The sequence below is a fragment of the Sardina pilchardus genome, chromosome 2 (genome assembly GCF_963854185.1).
Source record: "Sardina pilchardus chromosome 2, fSarPil1.1, whole genome shotgun sequence".
Classification (NCBI taxonomy): Eukaryota; Metazoa; Chordata; class Actinopteri; order Clupeiformes; family Clupeidae; genus Sardina; species Sardina pilchardus.
The window spans coordinates 15,831,508-15,857,089 of NC_084995.1; the positions used below are offsets into that span (position 1 = coordinate 15,831,508).

Genomic DNA, 25,582 nt, shown 5'->3' on the forward strand with positions numbered 1-25,582 from the left:
TAACCCTGATAATATAGCCTTCAGCCTGATTCAGCATAATATAGCCTTCAGCCTGATTCAGCATAACCCTAACCCTGATATTATAGCCTTCAGCCTGATTCAGCAGAACCCTAACCCTGATATTATAGCCTTCAGCCTGATTCAGCAGAACCCTGACCCTGATAATATAGCCTTCAGCCTGATTCAGCAGAACCCTGACCCTAACCCTGATGCTATGGTAGAGGTCTCAAGCTCAAAAGATATGGGGCCCACTGTTGCCAACGTCATCTGATTGAGGGGCCACATCAGTAAATAACAAAAATAACTTATCTAAACCGGGCAAACTTTAGGCGCCAGGGTTAAAGCAAACACAAAATTGGATTTCAAAAAGGCATGGTTTGAAAGTGGTCTGAGATAAAGGCCAACTGTAAATGTGAAAATCTTTGAGTATGAGCAAAAGTTTATGAAGAGGGTAAATTGACCCATTTCCTTTGCATATTATGGTGTCACTGGATGGATATTGATCATTGCCCACTCTTCACACTATGGGTTGTTCTTCATACAAATGCTAGACTAGATGAAACCATCTGTGGGTTTCACATGACAGCCCTTGCAAAGGGCTCTTGTTAAAGGAGTCCTAGAATTCAAAACCACATTCACCTTGTTCCGGTTGAATTTGGGCTGCGAGTAGGCCTAGTGTCCAAAGGACAACCCCAGAGACTTTACCGCGTCTCACGCCTGCTTTCGTATGCAAATTGGAAAATAGAAACAGCCGTGTTGAGAGCTCAGATAACGCGTAATAGGCGCCCATCCCCCTTTAGATACACCCCCTCTCATTTGCATGTTCCAACCATAGACAGTAAAAGGGTTCCAACCGTTCCAACCCCATGTAATGTGGGCAGTATAAGCCTACCGAAGAAACGTTAGCTAGCTTCAGCGACCGCTAACAGCAGTTCCTAACGAGAGCAAAGAAATGTCAGACTCCGCGTGTAATGTCCCAGGATGTGTTGGGCAAGCCAAGACGTTACACAGACTTCCCCAAGAAGCAAATTGTCAGCGGGAATGGTTGATGTTCATATATAAAAGTGTTCCACAACAATTCAATCCGAGGTTGGTAGTTTGTTCGAGCCACTTCACCCAGGATTGTTTCTCCAACCTCGGACAGCATCAAGCCGGATATGCACAGCGACTAAAACTAAACCCAGGAGCTGTACCAACGATTCTCTCACCACAACCGACATCAGTAAGTAGGCCTATAACGCTAGGATTCCGCGTGGTTGTGTGTCGTTAACATCAGTTATTAGCCATAGTAGCTGCTATCTCTATGATTTGGTTAGCTATCTGTAGGCCTTGAGCAATCTTCTTCTTCTTCTTCTTCTTCTTCTGACTTTATTGGCGGTTGGCACCTTTTCTTTGTGCATTACCGCCACCACTTGACTGGAGTACGGAACAGGATTCACTACTCTACAGAGATATTCAGGATATTCAAGGATCTTTGTCTGCACTAGTATAACTCAAATAAACAAATAAATAAAACAAACAAAACAAACAAAAACAAAACAAATTAGAACCAAAAAATAGATTTTATATTCTTTTCAGGAGGTTTGTATCTTTCAAAAAAGAAAGTAAAAAACCAAAAATATCCCCTGAGTTACTTTGCAATAATGTCTTCAGATCAAAGGACACATTACTTGCTACCAGCTGATCATTCAATCTCTGTCTTGCTTGATGGTATTTATTGCAATGGAGAATAACATGTTCTACAGTTTCTGGTGTTTGACTCTGGCAATACCCACAGAGACCACTAACATGCTTTTTCAGTAGAAATAATGTGCTGTCGAGTTTTGTGTGACCCAGTCTCATTCTTGCCAGTGCACTCTCCTCCCACCTGGACCTGGTAGTGTGTGTGCTTTTTCCCACTTTCCCTTGTATTCCATACAAGTGTCTCCCTGTGCAACCATTGTCCCATATATGCTGCCTTGAGCAATCTGTCAGTTTCCTCTGTATAGAAAGCAAATGGCTATACAGGCCCTATGCTAGGCCCTCCCTTCCACCCTCGCTGCTACCTTTTACCTCCATGCTATCAGTCACCCCAATGACTGTGTTGCTAATTGTGCATCAGTAATGTACAACATACTGGTGCAGTTACATGTACACTGCCAATGCTTTGCCCCAAAAATGACCGTACTGTATGCACAGCTAACAGTGGCCTGAACCACCATGGTGATCGTGGGTTTCCTGTTTTTCTCATTTGACACATACTAAAACCCTGCTCTACAAATCATGTCTTTCTCAGAAATTCCCATTGGTGGCATCAAAATGTTTTCACACTTTAAGCTGACCAATGTGCATGGTGACCAAAAGCCAAATGTCAGACTCTTTTATGGTCATGTGTGGCTACACCAGTGCACTGAGGGCAGACAAGTTAGCTGCAGGATGGGGTAAGCAAAGACTTGGTAAGAAACTGCAGTGGGCTAGATCATCGCTTATTCCCAATCTGTTCAGGCAGATACAGTACCTGCTGTTGGTTTAAGACCCAGTCAGGCTATTTAATGGCGCCTCTTCTTCTGACTGTAGTATTATCATATGTCAATGGTTTCCTGAGCCTTCAGTCTCTCAGTCTGGACAGAACAATGGACTTCTGCATGATATTCTAATTTTTTGAGTATCTGTTCATTGAGGACGCAAGGAAAATATATTACTTATGTAGCCGGTAGGGTGGTTGAGTGTAGAATGAAGGCCGGCCCACTGGCACTGATTATTTGATCAGGTGGCTTAACTGGCGCCTTCTTTTAAATGTGTCCGAAATGAACAGGAGGACAGTGTGGTGTGCGTTTGAAGAGTGAGCCTGTTGGAGTTAAACTGTGCGATCAGGAGAACCTTGGCCTGGTGTCTGTGTCTGTATGGTGACCAGTTTAACACGCAGACACGTTGCTCACATTAGAGAGCAGTGATTCCACACAGGTTTGCAGCAACACTGACGCTGGCGAGAGTGTGCTCAGCTATTAGTCATCCACACTGGTATAAGCCTCATTGGCTTTATAGCTTCTAATTTATATAGGCTGGCCCCAACTGAGGATTTCCTTCGGCTGTCCAACTACTGTAGCCACTGTTTTTCCTGGGTTTAATCATTTGTGACCTGGAACTCGGTGGACCTCGGTGGATGGAGGCCTGCTAAGCTTGACCTGAATGTTTGTTTTTTGCTTAAATTTCTGTCTGTTCGTTTGTTTCTCTGTTTCTGTCTTTGTTCATTAGGCAATCATTATAATTCTTTATTTGGCCTTGCGCATTATATCTCTTGAGGGGGCAGCATTCTTTTTGCAGTGCTCATTGTGTAGTGTGACACATGTCCGTTTGCATGCATGGCCTATTTGGTGTCTCTTGTAGTGTGTGTGTGTACACTATTTATTTATTCGACTTTATCCGCTGTAGCCTATGTATTAGACTTTTTACACTGTAATCTACTATGTGATTATATTTGGCTGTGACTTATTTCTTGTAGAACTTTGTCCACTGTTATCTGTGATTGCTTGTCATGATTGCCAACAGTGTATTTATTGTGCCTATAAAATGATATTATGATTACATCAAAATCATTTTTGTTCCTTCATCGGACATAACCAGCCTAGATAGCTTTATGGGGTGTTCTGTTTGATATTGTTGCAATTCTTTTAGTCGTGGCTCATGCAAATAGTGATGTAAACAATATAAAACCAATAGTGACCTTTCGAACACCCAACTGGAAGGGGCAAAGTAGGCAGCTTTGATTCAGCTCAAGCCTAAACCAGGCCCTAACCCCAAGCCCCGGGACACTGGGGACTGCTCATTACTGTAGTGGGTCTTGACCGAACTGAATTTTCATTGTTTAGTTTTGATGGTAATATATTGAAAAAAATGTCAATAGGTCTGCTGAGTTAACAGAAAGAGCTACAGTAAGAGGCAACAGCTGTATGGTAGGAGAGGGACATTAACTATCAATAATTTACATTTCAAACTCCTAGAGTGGTTGCGTCATTTCTCTCACCTTATATTTTCCACATTGTTTCTTTAATGGCAGCATTTGTGTTGATGAAACTAGGCCTCTCACTCTCTGACCCAGAAAGCTCAAGCACGAGGGCAAAAGACACAGACAAACATGCAACATATTTTATATCACAGCCAAAACGGATCTGATGTCAGCTTTTTTTTGCCACCACTCGCCTTGGCCTTCATCGCAAGGAAATGTACAAGCTTGAATGTTCCGCTTTGGTAACCCAATCATTTTGCAGATGCCCATTCACGGCCCATGTCACGGTGAGGCTTGTATGTCATCATAGATATTTGGATCAGAGACTCCTACTGTGTACAAGCCACCACTGACTCAAAATGAACTGGCTGTGTTGCTCTTCAACAGCATTCTTGTGTAAGTAGTATTTCACCTGACTTTCAAACATCCATACAAACAAATTTGCGGTCTTAAAAATGGCGGACTTCCTGAAAGGAATAAAAAGTCATGTCAATTTGGCATACATTTAGTCACTTTGGTCATAGCATTTATTCACATCATGTACATAATTCTTTTCGGAGTAGAAATATGTGTGTATATTCTTTTTTATTTTATTTATTCATTCTATTTATTAAATTATTTATTTTAGGTGCAGTATGTCTTCTATCTATCTGTTTGTGTGTTTGGATCGATCAAAATAGAGTTTATAGACTCCTAAATACACTGATTGAATGTGACTTATAGTGACATGTTAATGAGTAAATGAATAATGAGTGTTTTTTTATTATTATTATCATTGACTGAGTGAACCGCACAAGCATTCCAATACGCCTGTACGATGTACTTGAGCAAATGCCAAAAAATAAACACTTGACTTCACTTGACTAATGGCTAACCTCTGTTCTAAACTAAAGTTGTATCAATACGATGCACTTACATTGAAAGCAAAGTAGTTGAGATAACCATGACACACTAACTTCTGTTCCCGAGGTGTCACACACACACACACACACACACACACACACACACACATATATTCTATTCCTCACGCATACATGAAAATGTCAAGCTGCAACCGTATGTCACAGTTACATTAATCATAATTTATCCATTCATTCACTTTTTTGAGCTCATCTAAGCATTAGCATATCAACAAAAACCAAAATAGGCCTATGCATATTTATGTCTGTGCATGCAAATATGTAAGGGATAACGGCCGACGAGGTGACCGGTTCGATGGAAATAATGGCTAGGTGGAGGTCTAGAACTCCGGCGACGTGCGAAGCACGGAGACGGAGTTACCTCCGCCGTGCCATTATTTCCATCGAACCGGTCGACCTCGAAGGCCGTTATCCCGCTTATCTCCCGTTTGTATTCATAACCTGTATATTTAGAACATAGTTTTATTCCACCGTTGCGTCCGTTAACATCGCTAAAACTGTCTTGACTGTGGGACTACTTTCCGCCACATATCAACTTTCTACTTGCAGGACAAAACTGCCGTTACTAGTTCTAAAGTGGATGGTTGCTATGGCCAAAGGCCAGTCGTTAGTTCTAAATGGCTGGTTGCTACGGCCAAAAGCCAGTCGTTAGTTCTATCTCTCCCGTTGTCAAGCGGCCATATCCCAGGATTCTGATTAACTTTGACTTTGAAAGATCGCTACTTTTATAGCCTACATGGCATCAAACTAGCTACAATCCACCTCCGTCATATGCTACAATGTTACTATGGTTCTGCACGTCTGTATTTCAGCTTGGATGCAACGTGACAGTTCATTTAAACTTCGCAACGAGTTTGGCGAATTAATATTCAAGTGTTATACGGGAACTACTTCATAGGTAGCAGGTTATACGAAGTTAATGGCCACCCCATCAGCCAATCAGAGAAGAGAATTCCATTGTTGAGGGAGATAAATCTATGTATTTGATTTTTATAATAATAATGATGATAATAATGATAATAATAATGATGATAATAATAATAATAATAATAATAATAATAATACATGTTATTTATATTTTAGGTGCAGTTTCCCTTGTTTGTCAAAGGGTGTCCGGCATAGATATGGAGCTCCGTGTCAGACCCGGAGACAACATCATCTTGTACTGTGATCGCGTCATGAAAACTGGATCAAACATTGTGTGGTTCCGAGGCAGATGTGTGCAGGCAGGTGTGGTTTCTGCCGATGCACAGATATGTACTAATATTTCAGCTATGGAGGCATACAGAAACCAAGTTTTCAACATGTCCACAACGAGTCACTTAACTCCCGTGTGGAATAATGTGAATCAATCTTACGATCTGAAGATCAACACGGTGAGAGAATCAGACCGTGGGCTTTACTACTGTGCCAGTGAGGACAAAGTGAGGACACTTCAAAGTCAGGCCATAACAGAGAAGAAGATCTACAACTTCAGCAAAGATGCCACTTGGGTCTCTGTCACAGGTGGGCATGTAGTCTACTTGCATACATAATACGAGTGCTGACAGAGCACAAGACTGATTATGAAATAATTTATGATGCTGGAATTGATAAACTGTTGCTGTAAGACTTACAAATAAACATGATGAATTATCTTCAAAGGCCCGGCACTTTTCACATAGGCAGTGTACACAATGGAAGATTATTGACTTATTGTTCATTTGCGTCTTATATTATATCATATTACAATTATATTATATGATATCATTATTGATATGCGTCAAACAGAAAACAACATTTGGTTAAAGCTGAGATGTTAAATTCTCAATGTGTTGCAGTGGAGGCACGTGTGGGGTTTTTGACAGATTTATAATCTACAGATTATGCATTGAGAAGTGTGTTGCATTTTTTCTTTGCCATATAGGCCACTATGTGACACAGGATGCTGTTCCCACTACCTCTACTCCTTTTCCCTGGGCGTGTGGTCAGTGCTGGGTGGTGTTGGCCAGTCTGTGTCTTGCATGTGCACTGCTGTCTGCTGTCATCTTGTCGGGCTGCGTGTACTGCCTCTGCAGCAAAACTCACAAAGGTGTATTTGGCTTTTTTTTGTTTTATCAAGAGGCATATTACTCACAAAAAATCAAGTTCACACATTCTGATTTCCCCTGTAGGCTGGCACACAGATACATACTGTAGGCTATCACACACACACACACTCACACACACACACACACACACACACACACAAATACATGGACAGACCCAGCAACAGGACAATGACACTAAACAAAATTGTAAATTGAATAAGTTCAATAATAATAAATATTTTTTTGTTTTGTTTTCGCCTGTTGCTGCTGGTTGTCTGTTTGTTTGTTTGCAGGAATAACTGTGTCTGCACTCCCACAGAGCAGAACTGATATGCAAGTTAACAGAAACCGGAGACAGGTAGAGCACATTTCCTTAATCTTTGGAAACTTAATTTTCAAAAGAAGTCTCCCATCCAAGAACTAACCTATCCTACACCTGCTTAGCTTCAGAAATTCAGCAGTGACAGGGCATCTGTTCTGGCAGGTGTAAATATTGTTCATGTCTAAACATGTCCTCTTCGTTATTGTTTATTTCAGATTGAGGATGGGGACCTGTGTTATGCTTCACTGGATCTTCCTACTGTGACAAATAAGCATAGACAGAATAAGGGAACTCGTAACTCTGATTTCACCACTTACACCCAGGTCAGATTTAATAGACAGTAGGCCTGTCCTGGACAGTGAACGGCCCCCTCTGTGGTCAGTAAACTGCCCTCGCTATGATTTGTTTGAGGTTTGTGGCTTCATTTAAAATATCAAGTGATGCATTAGAATGCTATCTCCTGTGCTATTTTAGAAACAAATAGAATTCTAATGGTTGTTTGCTGTTTTTGGTTATATTGTTCTTCTTAACGCAGTAACATGTGAATAAATGTTGTCAGTGTTTTTTGCTCTCTCTCAATAATCAAATTCAGTTATTCGTTCAGTCATCAGATACAAGAAAGCATTTTATTTATATTGCACATTTTTATAGCACTTCATTTCTCACAAATTTCTCATTTCATGTGCTGATCCACACGGTAAACACATGCAAAACAACCGCTGAAGTGTGTGACAAGAAACTAGTCAAACCAAATAAACAGCCTTACAATGTGAGCAAGTCTGTTTTTATACTCATGGTATTTCAAACATGAATTAATTGCCATGACATGCACTCTGATAGCGCACACAAAGGGCTTTACTTTTTGTGCGGAACATTTTCTGGTCACTGAAAGAAGGGTACACTAGTCTGGCTATCTTCAGTGATCTCTCTTGCCTGTAAAGACAAAGGTAAAGACAGGAAACCACAATCACTTATCAGCTTTCTGCTGTCCTCTACAGAAAGCTGTGACAGTTAGTGTTTGGCTTTGACATAGACTGTGAGGGGCTACTTAGAAAAAGTCTAATCAAAGTTAGCATGACGAGTTCGCTCAGCTGGTCCATGCAGGGACTGAAAACAGAATGATTTTTAATCTGGTTTGTTCTGAGCAAAAACATTATATTTTTGTTCCTGGTATTCTATGGCCTCTGGTAACCTGTTAGAACGTTATAGAAGAATGGTTAAAGAGACCCTATGCAACTTTTTCATAGTCATAAAATCGCTTAGAAATCGTTGTTTTGCTTTTTAGATTTGATCGAAAACAGTAATATTTCCTCCCGCCCTCAGTGGCCCTATCCGCTATTGCAACCTTGCAGTTTGTTCAGGAGACGATCGTTCCCTGTTTACATCTGGAAGGCTGAGACGCATAAAGAACAAGAAGAACCACGCTTGCAATTTATATATTTATATATAGCCATATATGTATAAATATACACGCTAAAGCTGTCGGGGAAGCTCTGCAGAGAAATATGTAAGCATAAAACGAGAGCGAAAATGAAAAACGAAACCGAAACTTAAGATGAAATCGCCAATCCTGCATAGTTTCTCTTTAAGAAAAAACTATCCTTTCTTTTGCCCAACAGCCTAAAAGCTTAAATTGAAGCACAATAGATATCAAGACTAACTGTTAAAGGCATTCCATAAATATTCCCCTAGTGTCTCTAGCATATGTTTATCACACATGTTTCAGTAATTTAGGAGGCTATTGAAAAAGGCAGTTAAATAGTGTTGGAAAATCCTTTTCATCAACTAGGTCTATTTCACAGGGGAGACCAAATTCATCCTATGAGGGGACTGGGGAACACATGGGCAGGTGACTTTTCAATATGTACTTTTGAATAATATTTAAAGAAAGATTGATTGGAACAATACCGTTATTAACCGGTTATCTAAAATTGAAAACAGAGTTTTCACTCCAAAAGTAAAATTGGTTTTGTTCAGGTATTCGGTTACGTTCATGCAAAAATTGTGTCTGTCATTTTCATTCTTTGATCTGCTGCTGCTGTGTGTGTTTATCTATGGGAGAAAAATGCAGCTAGGCCCTCAATGACTGTGAACTGACATATGCTCCTGAGATCTCTCTATGATGCAATCACTAGAAACATATTTAATCAAGAAATTAGTTGATGTGGTGATTTTTTTTCTCTTGCATCTGATTTATAGTGTCATTTCACATGGCAAATCTGTGAATCCATTTATTATAAAAACACAGACATGTGGTAGGCTACTATGTGATGTCAATCAAATTGAGAGGAACGTTTAGATTCCATGTTTGTTCTCTGTGAAGATCTACAGTGAGGAGCATATGTATTTGATACCATGCTAAAACAGGAATATAAAATCATCATTTCACAATTGATCTTTGATTGAAGAATGTATCGTAAATAAATTAATGTTTTTCTTAGATGCTATGGGAAGGAAGTATTTGACCCCCTATGTAACCCTATGGGTATTTCACACATGGGTTAACATAGGGGCAGGCAGATTTTTATTTTTAAAGGCCATGCTATATCATGGATCCAGGATATTATGCATCCTGATAAAGTTCCCTTGGCCTTTGGAATTATAATAGCCCCACATCATCACATACCCTTCACCATAGCTAGAGATTGGCATGGTGCTTTTTCCAGTAGGCCTATTAGCCTGTTTGATGCTCATTGAACTCAATGCAAATCAAACAACTTTTAAAAAAAAATAATTTTCATATTTCTGTATTTTCACTCATATAAACAAGAGTTTTAGATTTAAAGTGTAAATGATAGACATAAGTTTATACTATGGAAAATGTGAGACAAATGCTTGCTTTTCAGATATGTTTACAATATTGAACTGAATTTTGCGTTGAATTACAGCGTTGAATTTTGAACGCTGTGTTTGATTTTGCAAAATAGGGGGACACTTTTTTCGTTTCGTTAGAGCAATTATTGAATTTGTGTGTAGAGCTTTGAAAATGTGTGTAAGCAATTGAAAAAAAAAAACCCAGTAAATACTGAAGATGGAGGTGATCTACCTTTCTGGTGTGTTTCATTTGGTTCTGGGATATAATGACCGCCGTCATGTCATCCGACACAAGCTTCCTTGGTACACTGCTATCACAAGCATTACGGTTCCCCATTGACTCCCATTGATTCTGACTGACCATTTCGAAGGAAAACGTCAATTATGTGCTGAAACAAACGCCGCTGACATGATAGTAACCATTTCACTTTGATAATAACCTACATTTTTGTCCGACATAATACAGCAAGAATTTCGAAATTTTATCGACGCAACGTGGAGAAACTTAAGGGAGAACAAAAACATTACATCCGTGACCCATGTTCAATGCCCATTGACCCTCGGTCACGAAAAATGGCAGCCGTTATTTCTTGAATGTCAGAGTAATGACATTCGAAATGGTACCTTAATAATACAACACCATTCATAAAGTAACGAAGTATGAAAAGAAAAACACAATTCATCACATGGATCACCCAAACGACTTTGTGTCAATTTTCAACGGCGCAGCTTTTAATATCATAATAATGGGTGTGAAATATTCCTTAACCACTAGATGGAGGCATGGCACAGCGCACTTTGCAATTACGTTTTTTTAAATTCAGGCGAAATAGGGTCTGATATTTTCACAGTTAGTAGATTATTACAGTATGAAGACTGAAAAATATTTTTGGTGGATAAGATCGCTGGTATAGCTGCGTAGTATTTTTTTGAAAAGTCGGTCTATGGGACTTAACATTGGAGCTGCTCTTCGATAGGAACGCAACCACTTGGGGCGCTGGTTTTCACTTTCCCTCCCTAGGATGTAGAGGCAGCCAGCTTGCCTGTCCTTTGACCTCGGATGTTTATCTGACGCGCACATGATACAGATACAAGCCGCGAAAAATTGAAGTAGCCAGAGCCAGAGCCCGGCTCTGCCAGAGCCAAACCAGTAGAACCATTTAGTCCGGTCATTCGTTATACCGTAGGCCTATACGATTGATTGACATTGGAGACCTCGTCGAATATAGCCCCTTGCCGTCGTATATCGTCGCGGAAACCGGTTTTATGCATTTCTGTAGGAGTTAGGCAGTTTTCTTTAAATCCCCCCGCTGTTTAAACTTGTTTAAAGAGCAAATTTCACGGTAATTGTATAACTTCATGCAGAATGTTGTATAATGAAAATGTCAATTTAAACGGACATGCATAAGAATACATATGTTTACAACACCCACAGGCAGAAATTAAGATGGAAGTGTGCCTATAGTCTCCACAAAACTTTCCTGAAGTACGCATGACGGAACGACAGGCAAACATTGCTGCTGCTGGTTCTGCCAGTTAGGTAGCCTGAGCGTTGGTAAGAGAAAATAGCTTGTCGTTGTCATTATTATTGAGTAGGTTTTCGTTGTCAGCCACAATGGTGAATTCTTGCGCTTGTTTTGGATGCAACAACTCCAACTTGTCTGGCCATCGGGTCCACCGATTCCCAGACAAGAAACACAAAGATTTCCGTGCTTGGGTACGTTTCGTCCAAGCAAAGAGACGCGATTTCACTGCCTCCTCCGTGACGAAAAACACCGTGTTATGTGAAAAACACTTCACACTGGACAGCTACAACAAAGGAGATGTTATGGAACACCGCATGGGATTTCGAGAGACGGTTAGGCTGGCAAGCGGGGCTGTACCATCGGTGCATGCAAGTCAACTGGAAAAATCTGGTGGGAGTGAAGAGTCTGTTAACGTTAGCACTAGCAGTGCTAATAGAGAAAATGCGCGCCGAAAACGGGAGCTTTACATAGTAAGTCTTGTCATATCAAAATGTAGCCTAGATTCTACATGTAATTTTTGCACATGTATTTTAACTGACTGCAAACTCACACACAACCAACACACATTACCTGACAGAACAATTTAATTAAATCCCAGGTAGCAGCTATGTGCTGTTGTTTACAACAGCGAAATATTGACAGTTAACTAAGCTAAATTTAGCCTAGGCTACATACCTGAGATGTTTGTTTGGCAGATGCTTTTCTCCAAAGAGACCCCTTCAACTGAACTTCTGTTCTGTTGATTCCGACTGTAGGCCTATATTTGATCGGCTACAGCATGTTTGAAGTATTATAATAGTTGACACCTAGCTTAGCTTTAGAGCAAGGTAGTCGAAAATCCATAGACCGTAGCTGCTAAAAGATATATCACACATGACCGTTAGCAGCTAACTATTTGTCTTGGTTGTAATCATATTAGGCTATGGTGAAGACAGTTGGCTCCACACCTCTCTCCAACCTCCTCGGACATTACTTTAAAAAGGATATTCCACCATTTTGGAAATACACTCAGTCATTTTCCACCTCCCCTTGAGTTAAACAATTGATTTTACCTCTGTCCAGTTCACCGTTCCCTGAGACTGGCGATGCCAGTTTTAGCTCCAGCCTAGCCCATTGAATCTGATTAGACCGTCGCGTCAGCATCTCGCCAGCATCTCGCCTGCTAGCATCACGTTTAAAAGTGACTAAGATTGACAGTTATTTTCCTATTTAATAGTTGTCTCCTCTCAAGACATGTCAATATTTATGAGATGAATATAAGCTAGTCACAGTAAGGATGTAAAGGTAAGAATAGGCTAGCTGCTAGTTTGTATCGATGCATTGCAGATGCAAATGCCTTTAACAGGAGTCAACAGTAGACTTTTAAGCCCACACAATCATAAATGGCAGACCATTAAGTCAGTTTAGTCAACTAACATCAAGAAACACTTGACACTTTTTTAGGTTAGCAGTATGTAAAAGTTAACGGTACTAAAATGAACCAGTAATGACTTAAAAAACTGAAGTACATGCCGAACCATACGTTTTGTGTATCATTACACCCCTAGAGAGGTTTTCGTGTGTTATTGAGTGTCTCGTTTCGGTTGTTTTGGTTTCCTCTGCATTTGTCGGGACAATGTAATCTGTAAAACAGAAATAAGAGAGGAGAACACATCAGAAAAAGGCCACATTTACCCTGTCTATTATAAGTGAGTAATGAGCAATGCCTATGTGCTCATATGTGCAACGTAGTTACAATGAAAACTGAGACCGATGCTGCAATAATGACACAAAATGCATTTTCTCCAGTCAAATTTTGCAGACCTTTCAACATGTCTCAGAAATGAAAGTAAGCAACTAGCCATTGAAATAGTCTAACAATTCCATCTTGTGTGTGCTTGCAGTGCTGCATTTTTGATGAAAATCAATGTGGAAGAGAAAAAAACTAGTGCCGCCACTAATGCATATGGTCCACATTTCACTGCTTTTTGTTTCTGTTTGTTCAAGTGACAAATAAATCTCTTGAATTTCAAATGACCCGTGTGTAAAATGTACTGTGCTGTCCTGTGATTAAGCTCTTACAGGCTACAGACTCCAAGGTGTCAGAAATCTGCATCATCCGAGGTTGCAACAGAACTGAACAACTCCTGCGTTTCCCTAAAGACCCATCAGTTCTGCAGCAATGGATGGCTCTCCTCGACGGCAGACTGAAGCATCCAGTGAATTCCTCAAGCACAATGTGCTGCACCCACTTCCCTCCTGACTGCTTCACCAACTGGCAGCAGAAACAGGCTGGTGTGGCTGCCAGCTTAACGCTCAAGCCTGATGCTCTGCCATCACTCTTCATCACATCTATGGATGATTGCAGCAAGGAATGGGTAGGGGACACGACTCTGTCAGCCAATGGTTTATGTGCAATGCTTTCATACAGACTCTAGCGATGGCAAGAGTCTTGTCTTACGTGAAGTCTTGTTTCCAACACTAGGTGCAGGGGTATTCACCACGGACACGGAACGGGGACCACCAGTGTGATATTAAGCAGAGATCAGTTGGAACGCAGTTGTCCAAAGGGTCTCTTGTCTATGTACGCAGCAAAGGTATGGGATCACCAGGACAATAAGGAATAGCTTGCTACTTCAGTGTGCTTTTCTGGTGGAAGCACTACACATTCAGTAGAGTAGAATGCTTTTTTTCTAGTACATGCTTGATGTGCAGCCTGCCTTAATGTCTGTTTGCTCATTTCAGAAAGGGCTGTATCTTAACTTTTCTTTCACATAGCACCGGTGCTACAAAGTGAAGTGATGTATAGCACCAGCCACATCAGTATAAAATCTCTAAAAGCAATCACAAGTAGGGCACTTAATCACAGTTCATTAACTGTGTTTAGGAACTAGGCGTACTGCAACTGGATTGATAAAAGGTCATGTTGAAAACATGTCATCTTTAAGATGAAACAACAACAATATGCTGAAGATGTTATTCAACTAAGATTTGATCATGTTTCGTTTGTATACAAGCTTTTAGAGTATATTCAACTTCATTGGGATTGCACGAGTGAAATACCAGTAGTTTATGAAATACTTTTGCCTTCATATGTCATTTGCTCGATTCAAGAGGATAATTCGTAAGGTGTTGGGATTTGGAGTTGAATTATTTGGATACCACTCACAAGTGGACATGCTTTTTAATCGCCTAGACTACAACTACCAAGTTGAAATGAAAGCACATTGATTGTCCTCCCACAGAAGAATACACACGCACCTCAAACAAACAAGTGTCTCACAAGCGTCTCACACGCATTGTATTGTCATATACAAAACTGTATTGCACCGGTGCTATGTTGGTAAGTCATCCATTGCAGAGACTGATTTTTTTTTTTTTTTTTTGTAGCACATGCAACAAATGTTGCACTGTACAGCCCTGTCAGATATGATCATAGTACTTGAATGTAGCCTTTAGGCCCTCCTACCATATGACGCATCCTTAACATCAGGCAACAACATAGGGATGAGGGCGATTAGAGTTCATTGTGTTTAACTTGCGTCTGCACCTCCTGTCCTCTGACCTCAATGTGTGTGTGTGTGTGTGTGTTTCTGTGTTTCTGTTCCAGCCACTCAGACTCCTGCTGTGACACACGTCTCCCTTGGCGATGATATGGACTTCCTGTTGCACCCTCCAAGAAATATCAGTTTGAAAGAATCGGGAAGTAAGGCTAAATATTTTTTCCTGGCTTGTGTCTCCAACAGATTTGTGAACAATTGTTTGTATTTGTGCACACTAGTGCAGTGGCCGTTGAAACACGCCATTCCTGTAGAAAACCCACATCACAATTACATACCCGCACACCTGCTTTAGAGCAACACTAAAGAGTTTTTTGTACCTTAAAATAATGTTTCCAAAATCATTTCAGTGGTTTATCAACTCGTAACATGGTGAACGCCACTTATGCATTCGCTTTGCAGCCCTCTATCGGTTATGTAAGTTTACCAGATTGGATAGCGGATCTGTAGTTTGATGGAATGAGACAAAAGAAGCTACAAATTTGACTTGCTTCGATGTCGCAATACATCATACTTTCATAAAATCATGCAACATACTCTACCTTGTCTGTGGTGACGCTGCACTTACTGGTATTCATAGCAAGACGTCTGCCAAGTCTGAAATCATTATATTTAGCCAAACTTGGCACTGCACTTACTCATGCCTGTAGCAAGACACCTGTCAAGTTTGAGACACAGACAGATAAAAGTTTCTGCAATTTATAGATTATTATTATAGAATATTTTGAGATACTGAGATAATATAGCTTTCCTTGCTAAATTTCCTTCAACATGGTTCCCATATAACATTCTACCAGTGAAAATATATCAGTTGATAAGGATTGTTATCAAGTGTGAAGTACATTTTATTCTAAAGTTGCATTATTTTTTCTGCCCCTGCAGATCTAAAAAGAAGATCTTCCTACGTGCTGGAGATGCAACCATACACTGTGTCCACGGTTCGGTATGTATCACTTTTTTTCGGCCACGGTAGCGGTACAGTTTTGGTATTTAATATAGAAAGTCCACTGATTTAAACAATTAAGTATATGTTTTGTCTACTGATAAAAAAATGGCAATATGACTTTGCTTGGTTTATTTTTACTACTGCAATAGGGTACATTGTAATTGCTTCATCTAACTATCAGTGGAAAGAGCTGGGGAATCAATTTATTTCAAGATGAGCTTTGAACGGTCTTGTTTTCGCTAATTAACAGTGAGGGACTGGCTTGTTTTTGCTAAGCATTAGTGAAAAACTGGCTTGTTGTTACTTGCAGTGAGAGACTGCCATGTTTTCAGTAAGAAGCGGACTCGTTGTTGCACTAGCAATATAGTGATGTGCAACGTCATGTCAGAAGCGCATAAGTTAACTAGTCTATAGATATATAAGCAAAGTATTGCTAGTGAGCTGTAGACTACTATTGTTCATTCCAATCTAGTTTAAACCGAAATCCTAATGTCCCCTCACAATGGATTATGAAAGATACCAGTGCCTGGTCCAATATTGGATCTCCGTCTCGCTCGTTGCTATACAGCAGCCTTCCATTTATGTTGGAGCGGTCAACTGTCCTGAGATTTTATTTTTTCTTGGACTTATTTGCCTCAACTTATCAGTGCCTGCCTACATCAGCAGGGATGTGCTGATGAGTTTCAGAGGTGATCGGGCAAATGGACGGCTTCTCTGGAGGTTTTCTGTGAATGTAGGGTGTGCAGTATTTATTAATAACAGATGTAGGCCTGCCAAATTATTGCAATTTACATCTGCGTTTTGGACAGTTGGGGGCATATTGTTCGGTTTGATAATGTACCGCATATTGTTGTACCACTGCTACGTGCTCGCTGGGTTAGCGGATTTATTCTGTGAACGCTACATGCATTGAGATGACCTCTGCATTACGTTCGATTATTGATGTCTAAACTGTGCGCTGAAGTCTGCAGTATCTGCACACAAAGTTAATCTGGATTGTATATCTGATTGAAAAGTAAATATTTTGCAATAAAGAATTTGTTGTTGGAAAACTGTTCATTTCAATCTAATGTGGAAAATATTTTATTTGTACAATACCTGAATACTTATTAATGCATTCTAGTGTGCAGAACTAGGAATTATGTTACTTACTCACTGCTTCTCTTGTAGGAAAGGCCTGATGGCGGATGTCGTTGTGAACGTTGCTAGCCTGTTAAAGCTGTTCCAGAAGTGTCTCAAATGCTGCAGTGATGCCTGCACTGTCTCTACGGAAACCAAGGGACTACTCTTCCACGTGGTGCAGCAGTGCTGGAGCTGTGGGAACAGCACGGACTGGGCGAGCCGTCCCACAGACCAGCCAGCTGACCAGCCACCTTCAGACCACACACCCCCTGACCAGCAGCTCCCAGACCCAGACACTTTAGAGGTAAATCCAATCCAGATTTCGATTGATTTAGAAAATAAGACCTTTTTATTTATTTTTTTATTTGAGTCAATGTAGCATAATCTTCTTTCATTACTTCAAAGTCTAGCATTTCCTTGTGCTTCCTTCATCAGTACATAAAGTAAGGCATCTCCATTGCAAACCTCCATTGAGATTTGTACGATTTAGACCCAAAAAGCCTTTTTATTCATAATTTCTTGATGTAGCACCATATGATGCATCATGCCACGTGTAGTATAGTGGATGTTAATTGGTTATCGCGAGAGTACTGAGAGGATAATGAGATTGAGACGGAGTCAGAGCCGGCAGCTAGAACTGTGAACTGAACATGTGTTAATAAAGTGAACTGAATGTTAAAACAAGAGGACTGATTATTGAACACACCACGTAACAATCTGTTAATGCAAAAATGTGTACTAAATGTATTTCACAACAAAAGACAGTTTTAAGGCCGGTATATATCACAAAAATCACAACTGTGTAAAACAGAATGCCACCAAACACTGTACAGGTTTCTTGAGCTTTTCTATTCTTGATGGTGGGCTTCAATCTGAATGTTTGTAGTTCCCCTTTGAGTTTATTCTCTTCATATTTGTTAAAAGACAAACTTTAAACATAAGAACAGTACTTAGGGTCACACTGTATGATATTGATTTTTAAGCTAAAATCTTTTTGTTCAGGGCTAGTTTAAAATATTATGCCTGGGCCTTTAAAACAGCAGACTTATAAGTAGACATCTCTTGTATTAATATGTATTTAAAGGGATATTCCGCCATTTTTGGAAATACGCTCATTTTCCACCTCCCCTTCGAGCAAAACAATCGATATTTACCTTGCTCCCGTTCATCCAGCCATTCTGTGAGTCTGGCGATACAACTTTTAGCTTCAGCCTAGCATAGATCATTGAGTCGGATTAGACCGTTAGCTTCTCGCCTGCTAGCTTCATGTTTAAAAGTGACTAAGATTTCTGGTAATTTTCCCATTTAAAATGTGTCTCCTCTCAAGTTAGAAAGTGCAATAAGACCAACTGAAAATGAAACCTGGCGTTTTTCTAGGCTGATTTGACATGGAACTACACTCTCATCTGGCGTAATAATCAAGGCAACTTGCAAACTACTGGCACTACTACTGCTTCAGTGTTTCCCACAGATTAGAAGGCAATGTGTGGTGGTCGCCCATGTCTGATGAGGGGGGGGGGTGCACCCATATTTTTTTTACCAAGATGTGAAGCTTGTCTTTATTTGAAACACACACTACACATTATGTAATTATTTACATTATATATACTGACATTTCTGATATTCATAACAGCAAACTTTATGCAGATTACAGCCTACTCTTCATATTACAACTCCACATCTTACATTCAGCTGTCTGGTTGAAGCCTCAAAATATTGTTAACAAAGTAGCAGGCTAAGCTTATCCTACTGTACTGGTTGGACTGTTCAATTCCCCACATGTGTTTAAAGTTTCAAGGTAAGCTAATACTTTTTCTCCTTGGGACAGGCCCTTTTAAGTCTTGGAGTTGAAAAACATTGTTGGTCAGTCAACTTGAATGCAAGAGTTTTAATCAAATGTCTGCAGCATAGCCTACTAATGATGCTAACCGAATATAACAGTAATTTAGCTAGTCGTCTTCTGTGCGTCAATGCGTTCACGATTGTGAATGTTTTATTTGGATTAAATGTGCAGGTGGAGGGCGGGTGCCGGTGTCCATTGTGCGCACACGAGAACGGGCCAAGGAGAATGAGTTTACTAATACTGTTTGGTAATTAAGTTGCACACATAGTCTACAAAAGTTGCGGGAGAACTTTATGCTTCTACCCGAGCAGCGTCAGGTGAGTCAGTGCGACCACCAACCACGCTTCCAGGGATGATTTCGTTGGTTTTCATGGAGACAGACAGCCGCGATGTGCACGGAGGGGAGTGGCTGTGTGTGTGCGTGTGTGTGTGTGTATGAGAGACAGACGCGTGAGTGACAGAGAGGGAGCGCAGGGAAAGGAAATTCAGCTTTACGAATGCTGCGTGTTTTTCAATAGCGTTTCAAAATAAATAAATAAATAAATAAAAGAATAACGAAACGCAATATGTGGCGGTCGGTGATGAATCTGTGGCGCACCGCCACACATTTGTCTATGTGTGGGAAACACTGTGCTTGTTGTCTATGGGGACTATTTTCAGATGCTGCGTACGATATCACTGCGCCTATGGTACGTTAGCAAGTTGCCTTGATTATTACGCCAGATGAGTGTAGTTCCATGTCAAATCAGCCTAGAAAAACGCCAGGTTTCATTTTCAGTTGGTCTTATTGCACTTTCTAACTTGAGAGGAGACACGTTTTAAATGGGAAAATTACCAGAAATCTTAGTCACTTTTAAACATGAAGCTAGCAGGCGAGAGGCTAATGGTCTAATCCGATTCAATGACCTATGCTAGGCTGAAGCTAAAAGTTGTATCGCCAGACTCACAGAATGGGTGGATGAACGGGAGCAAGGTAAATATCGATTGTTTTGCTCGAGGGGAGGTGGAAAATGAGCGTATTTCCAAAAATGGCGGAATATCCCTTTAAAGCGTAACTCGCGCCAAAATGCAACCTAGGGTCTATTTGTGAATATACCCAAGTCAAACTTTAGTTTAAAAGCATAATTACGTCGGAAGCGTCACTTAAGAATGCTAGGGTCACTACTATTTTGATGCTTTGATGAGTTGTTGAAAACCTTTCTTTTTAGTAAACTCTGTGTACACAAACAATGTTCTCGATGGTCGAGTTCATGTCTAGAGACCCTGATGAAACTTCGATCAAAACTACAATAGTCAATCTTTTGACGTAATTATGCATTTAAACGAAGGGTTGACTCGATACATTCATAAAAAGACTAGATTGTTTTTTTGTTGAGAGTTACGCTTTAAACAAGGGAAACTTTTATTCATTTTATTGCTTTTATTTCAAGCAAAGTCCATTTCAGTCATACCATATGATTTTTTCCTGGAATATGAATAGTCTGTTAATATAAAACGGACCTTTTGAACAATATACCCACATATCTTTGCAGATTAGACATTTCTTATGTTTGACACTCAGGACAACAGAAAGGCTATGTGCCGTCACCCACCCTAATATTTTTGTAATTCTACTTTTGCACTGCCTTCTGCTACTATCTTGATCTGCCTTTGATGGGAAGCTCTAGAAGCCTTCTTGAACTCTCCATTTCACTTTGTTTCATCCTTAACGAAATTCAATGAATTTGAAACTTTTTGTCTCCTGCAGGTGGTGAAGCCAGTGGGGAGGGCAGTCAAGGACACATGCATGGAGGAGGAGATTACCGGGGAGGAGATGGTGCAGGGAGAAGAGGAGGACGAAGAAGAAGAAGAGGACGAGGAGGAGGAGGAGGAGGAAGAAGAAGAGGAAGAGGAGGAGGAAGAGGAAGAGGAAAAAGCAAAAAAAAGAAAGAGGAAGAGAAGTGACAGTGATGAAGATTGGACTCCGGATTTGAGAGAGGTCTTGGAGGTGTCAGATGAGGAGTCTGAAGGCGATGATGAAGGAGAGGAGCATGTTCTTCAGATTGAATGGTGCTGTGACTGCGGGGAAGAGGCCAGTGCCCGCTGCGACAAGCAGAAACACCTACAGCTCTACTGCTGCGTGAAGTGCGGCTACAAGGACGGTTACCAGGAGCTGGTCAGCACAGACGGCCAACAAACCCAAGAAGCCATCAGCCCAGAGTCCCCTACTGCTGCAGACCAAGAGGGCTCTTGTGAAGTTAGCCAAGCTGCTGAACACTCATGCAGCCCAGACGCCAACAGCAATAACAAACAAACTGCTTCCAGTGATCCTCTTGAAGATTCAAACCGTATTAGTAGTGAAGGGGTCTTCGCTTCTGCCAGCCAGCATACCATCCCCAGTGGCATCCAGGAGGCAACCAGCAATGGAGTTAATGAGTTAGGCAGCAGCTGTAGCATTAGAGAACAGGGTTCCCTGGACAGCGGTGACCAAGGAACTAGAAATGAAAGACCAGAAGACACCAGCAGTAGAGATCAGGGTGGTAACTCTGCATCTGAAGTCGAGTCGTCCAACAGTTGCCATCAAGAAACTAGTGCAGCAAATGAGGAGAGACGGAACCCTCCAAAATATGCCGTCTACTTCAACGATCCATACAGCCTGCAGATCCATCTGGACGAGTTACATGGTGGTAAGCGTGAGCTTTGTCCAGACTGTGGCAGATTCCTCTTCAAGCGCGACGGCCGGACTACACACGTCTGTGATCACAAAGTCAAGCCGTTCTCGTGTCTGGTTTGTGGGAAGCGCTGCATCAATGAATTAGGCCTCCATCTGCACAGTCAGAAGCACACTGAAGGCTTTCGTGGACTTTCCTGCCTTTACTGCTACAAGAAGTTCAGGATCCTGGAAGACAAGCAGGAGCACGAGAAGACCCACAATGGGGAGAGCCTGAAGTACCGCTGCTCTGAGTGCCCCAAACGGTTTGAGGATCGCTTTCTTCGTGGTGCTCACAGGAAGACTCACTGGAAACATGGCAGATACTTCTGCAATATTTGTGACAAGGGCTTCAACGAGGCCTTTAGACTCAAGAGACATAAAGTGGTCCACACGGGACTGAGGCCCTACAGCTGTGAGCTGTGTGACTTGTCCTTTAACCAGGCAGGACATCTCAAGTCCCACATGCGCCTCCACACAGGGGAGAGACCCTTCAAGTGTCAGGACTGTGGGCAGTGCTTCAACCACAACGTCAGCCTGAAGAACCACATCCAGCGCAAACATGGACCAGGAGTTGAGGGGGTGGGGGAGGGAGAGGGAGAGGGAGAAGGTTAGGGATGACTGGACCAGAAAAACTGGGTGTGATGAAAAGAATAGGTGCCCTGTAGGGCAACAGAGAAAAACAAATGGTTAGAATTTGGTCGTTATATCTTTATGATTGTTCCTTCCATTTCAGTTCAATGAAATTAATACATTTTTGTTTTTTTCCTTCATCCTGGTTGGATTTGAATAGGTGAAAGTAGTGACTGTTTGAACGGTATTTGATGCATATTATTTTATTGTTCTTGTTGGGACATTTGTTCTGAGCTGCATCCTGCAATTCAACAAAACATACATACATAAAAACAGCAACCTCTTGCATACAGTAAACCCACAGTTAAGAATACAGATATCACCGATGGCCGCCCATATACACACACTGTTACTGATCATTTTGACCCTTTGCATAGTGCCACGTGACTAACATAAACATCACTACTGTTAAAAATGCCCTCATATGCAGAAATCAATTAAAAAATGTTTTGGTTATAGCTTACCATGCAGGGGTGTCCTTATTGTGTTATGTAAAACCTTTAAAGGAGCATTTTACCCGTGGAAACATTAATCTTAATTGGAGGAGGGTCATATTTGTAGTTGAAATGTAACATAAATTTCGAATTTGGTGCCTATTTGAATGAGAAAAGACAAAGTGACTTTGGACACTTTTGTATGGATGACAGCAACTCTCACAATGCATAGCTTGCAAGCCACTCCCACTAATCCAGAACACCACCTATCAGATAAATCACTCTTCCGACTACTAGGCTAGCTAGTAGCAATTGAAGGACAAAATGGAAGTAATTTCAGATATGGAGAAAGCCAATTCATATGGATGAGATTCTAAATGCTTATTCTTAATCCCAGGGAGGGAAACATGTCTACTGTATATTAGATGCTGAATGTAGTATCAGTACTTATAATGGCTTTAGGTAATACAGGACACACTCTTTGCCAGGATGTGATAGCATATGTTATGTAATGTTAGAAATCTACCTGAAATTCTTAGAACTTTTTTGCAACCATCCCTCCATTTCCATTCCACGTCATCACATACCCTCCACTTCACTTAAAGATTGGTATGGTGTTTTTTTTCTCAGTTAGCCTATTAGCTGGTTTGATTTGCATTGAGCTCAATGAGCATGAAACCAGCTAATAGGCTAACTGAAAAAAAAAAAAAAAAAAACACCATGCCAATCTCTAGGGGCGGTGAAGGGTATGTGATGATGTGAGGTTATTTTAATTCCAAAGGGGAACTTCATTAGGGTGCATAGTATCCTGGATCCATGAAATAGCTGTCCATTAAAAATAAAAATCTGCCTGCCTCTGGGAATTTAACACATAAGGTTAACATAGGGGTTCCAATGTATATTACATTCACAAAGAAAATTGGTGTCCTTAAAGGTTGGATAGTTCCTCTTTTTAAACATTTTATTTAAGGCGTTAAGATACATTTCCAGATGATTTTATGTTTCTCTTTATGGTCAACTTTATGGAAAGGGGTATAGACTAGAACCAAATATATTGAGTCCATAGGTCATATGTAAAAATACATCGTCAGTCTTACTCATAAAAATGTTAGACATATGCTTCCAACTTGGGTCTATTTCCCCAATACTATCATGTTTCTGATGCAGACACAGAACAGACAGAATGCAGACAGAAGTAAAGCAGATGAAAAAAGCTAGATCCAACGTAATGTTATTTTTAGTAACAAAGTATTTCCTCATTGCTGTTACTTCAGTGATGGACAGTTTCTATTAAGGCAGCTGACACGTTTGCATCAAAGACCCCTGTCTCACAAGCTTCCGCAACAGACATCAAGATGCACATGAAGGAAGCAGTGCTTTGCATTTTTTTGTGTGAGTATATGCTTTCAAAAACATTAAAATGCCTTTGTGATTACTTTTTCTATAACTTTTCTACTTCTAATACAATACTTGAGGAAAATAAAAAGGATTGTGTCACAAGATGACCACCCTCTTCATAGCTTTTTTATAAAAAGTGGTAGGAGTCAGCGACTCCTGTTTCCCAGCTGCTCAACTGAGAGATTCAGGAGATCTTTTGTGCCTTCTGCAGTCAGGCTTTTTAATAAGCACCTCTGACATCAGGGTTGATTTTCTTATTTATTTATAATTTATTGTTACCTTTTTTTTTGTTGTTTTTTTTGTTTACCTCCTCCTCCTATACTGCTGTATGTTGCACATGTTGGTAGTCCACTGCCATGGTCTGCTTTGCTGTCTGCTTGTGTCCTGTCTAACTGTATGTTGCTTTTCCTGTTGCTGTGTCTTGCTTTATGTTATTGTGTGTCATGTTGTGCTTTGCTTATGTTGTTGTCTGTATGGTGGCACTGAGTTTCCCCTTTAGGGGATTATTAAAGTTATCCTTATCCTTATCCTTATCCTTATTGATACAATGATTACAGGGCCTACTTTAATAGTTGCAACTGTTAACGCCCACATCTATACAGCTTACAATCAGATGTGATATGTTTAATGTATTGCAGATGTGGGTGCCAGACTAGGTATAGTCTCAGGACTACGAGTTGAGGAAATTTCACGAGGAGACGATCTCACTTTATATTGTGATTGTCCAAAAAATGACAAAACAAAAACTTTGGTTTGGAGAAAGCTTCCGTTCAAACCAACCTCCACTGATAATGCCATCTACCAGAGATCCACAATTCAAACCAGTCCCTCGCTACCATCCCACCTGGAACTCCTCCAGTAACTCCTATGATCTCTTGATTACCAACGTCTCTGAATCTGACCTGGGCCTCTACTACTGTGTAACCATGGACACAACAGCACAGCTTGCAGTTGGAGCACACATGATGTATATCTGTCTATCGAACTATTTTATTGTGTCTTCTCCAGGTAATTATTAATTAATTTTACTTTTTACAATGTTACTTTATTTGCATTATATGCTTTCATTTAAATAATGTTGTAAAAAAGAGTGAACTTTTGCAAGACCTTTGGATTATAGTATAGACCTACTTTAATATATCAAATCTCTGAATACTCATTATGAATTCAGTAATAATTTAATTGTTTAAATATAGCTCTTTTGAATCAGTTATTTCTATCAAAGACACAAAGGCTTTCATTGTCACAAAAAATGAGATTTAATTTTTGTCATGTTCATGGCTGTGAGGATTTGTATGAAAATATAGCTTATATAATTTTATGAAGCAAATGTAATCTTCTT

General features: G+C 40.4%; 1 protein-coding gene across 4 annotated transcripts; it reads left to right on the plus strand.

Moving 5' to 3' along the window:
* Positions 1-666: 666 nt before the first annotated feature.
* On the plus strand, positions 667-22,842 carry LOC134064660 (zinc finger and SCAN domain-containing protein 22-like). Of its 4 annotated transcripts, none has more exons than XM_062520487.1 (14): positions 1,088-1,222; positions 4,248-4,381; positions 5,989-6,411; positions 6,812-6,976; positions 7,268-7,332; positions 7,512-8,065; positions 9,099-9,145; positions 11,550-12,106; positions 13,691-13,993; positions 14,101-14,212; positions 15,226-15,321; positions 16,058-16,118; positions 17,292-17,547; positions 20,834-22,842. In XM_062520487.1, exons 8-14 carry the CDS (start codon positions 11,726-11,728, stop codon positions 22,388-22,390), a joined length of 2,766 nt encoding a protein of 921 aa, XP_062376471.1. In that variant the 5' UTR covers positions 1,088-1,222; positions 4,248-4,381; positions 5,989-6,411; positions 6,812-6,976; positions 7,268-7,332; positions 7,512-8,065; positions 9,099-9,145; positions 11,550-11,725; the 3' UTR covers positions 22,391-22,842. The 4 variants fall into 4 exon arrangements, with proteins under 4 accessions (XP_062376472.1, XP_062376471.1, XP_062376473.1 ...); XM_062520489.1 differs by having other exon boundaries at positions 11,550-11,665; positions 20,834-22,841; XM_062520490.1 differs by lacking the exon at positions 11,550-12,106 and having other exon boundaries at positions 20,834-22,841.
* The last annotated feature ends 2,740 nt before the right edge of the window (positions 22,843-25,582 follow it).

Excerpts from the sequence above, each read along its gene's own strand:
- LOC134064660 (XM_062520487.1), top strand. The coding sequence starts at position 11,726 with ATGGTGAATTCTTGCGCTTGTTTTGGATGCAACAACTCCAACTTGTCT. Across the intron at positions 13,994-14,100 it reads ATGATTGCAGCAAGGAATGG|GTGCAGGGGTATTCACCACG; the intron begins GTAGGGGACACG and ends TTCCAACACTAG. Across the intron at positions 16,119-17,291 it reads TACACTGTGTCCACGGTTCG|GAAAGGCCTGATGGCGGATG; the intron begins GTATGTATCACT and ends CTTCTCTTGTAG.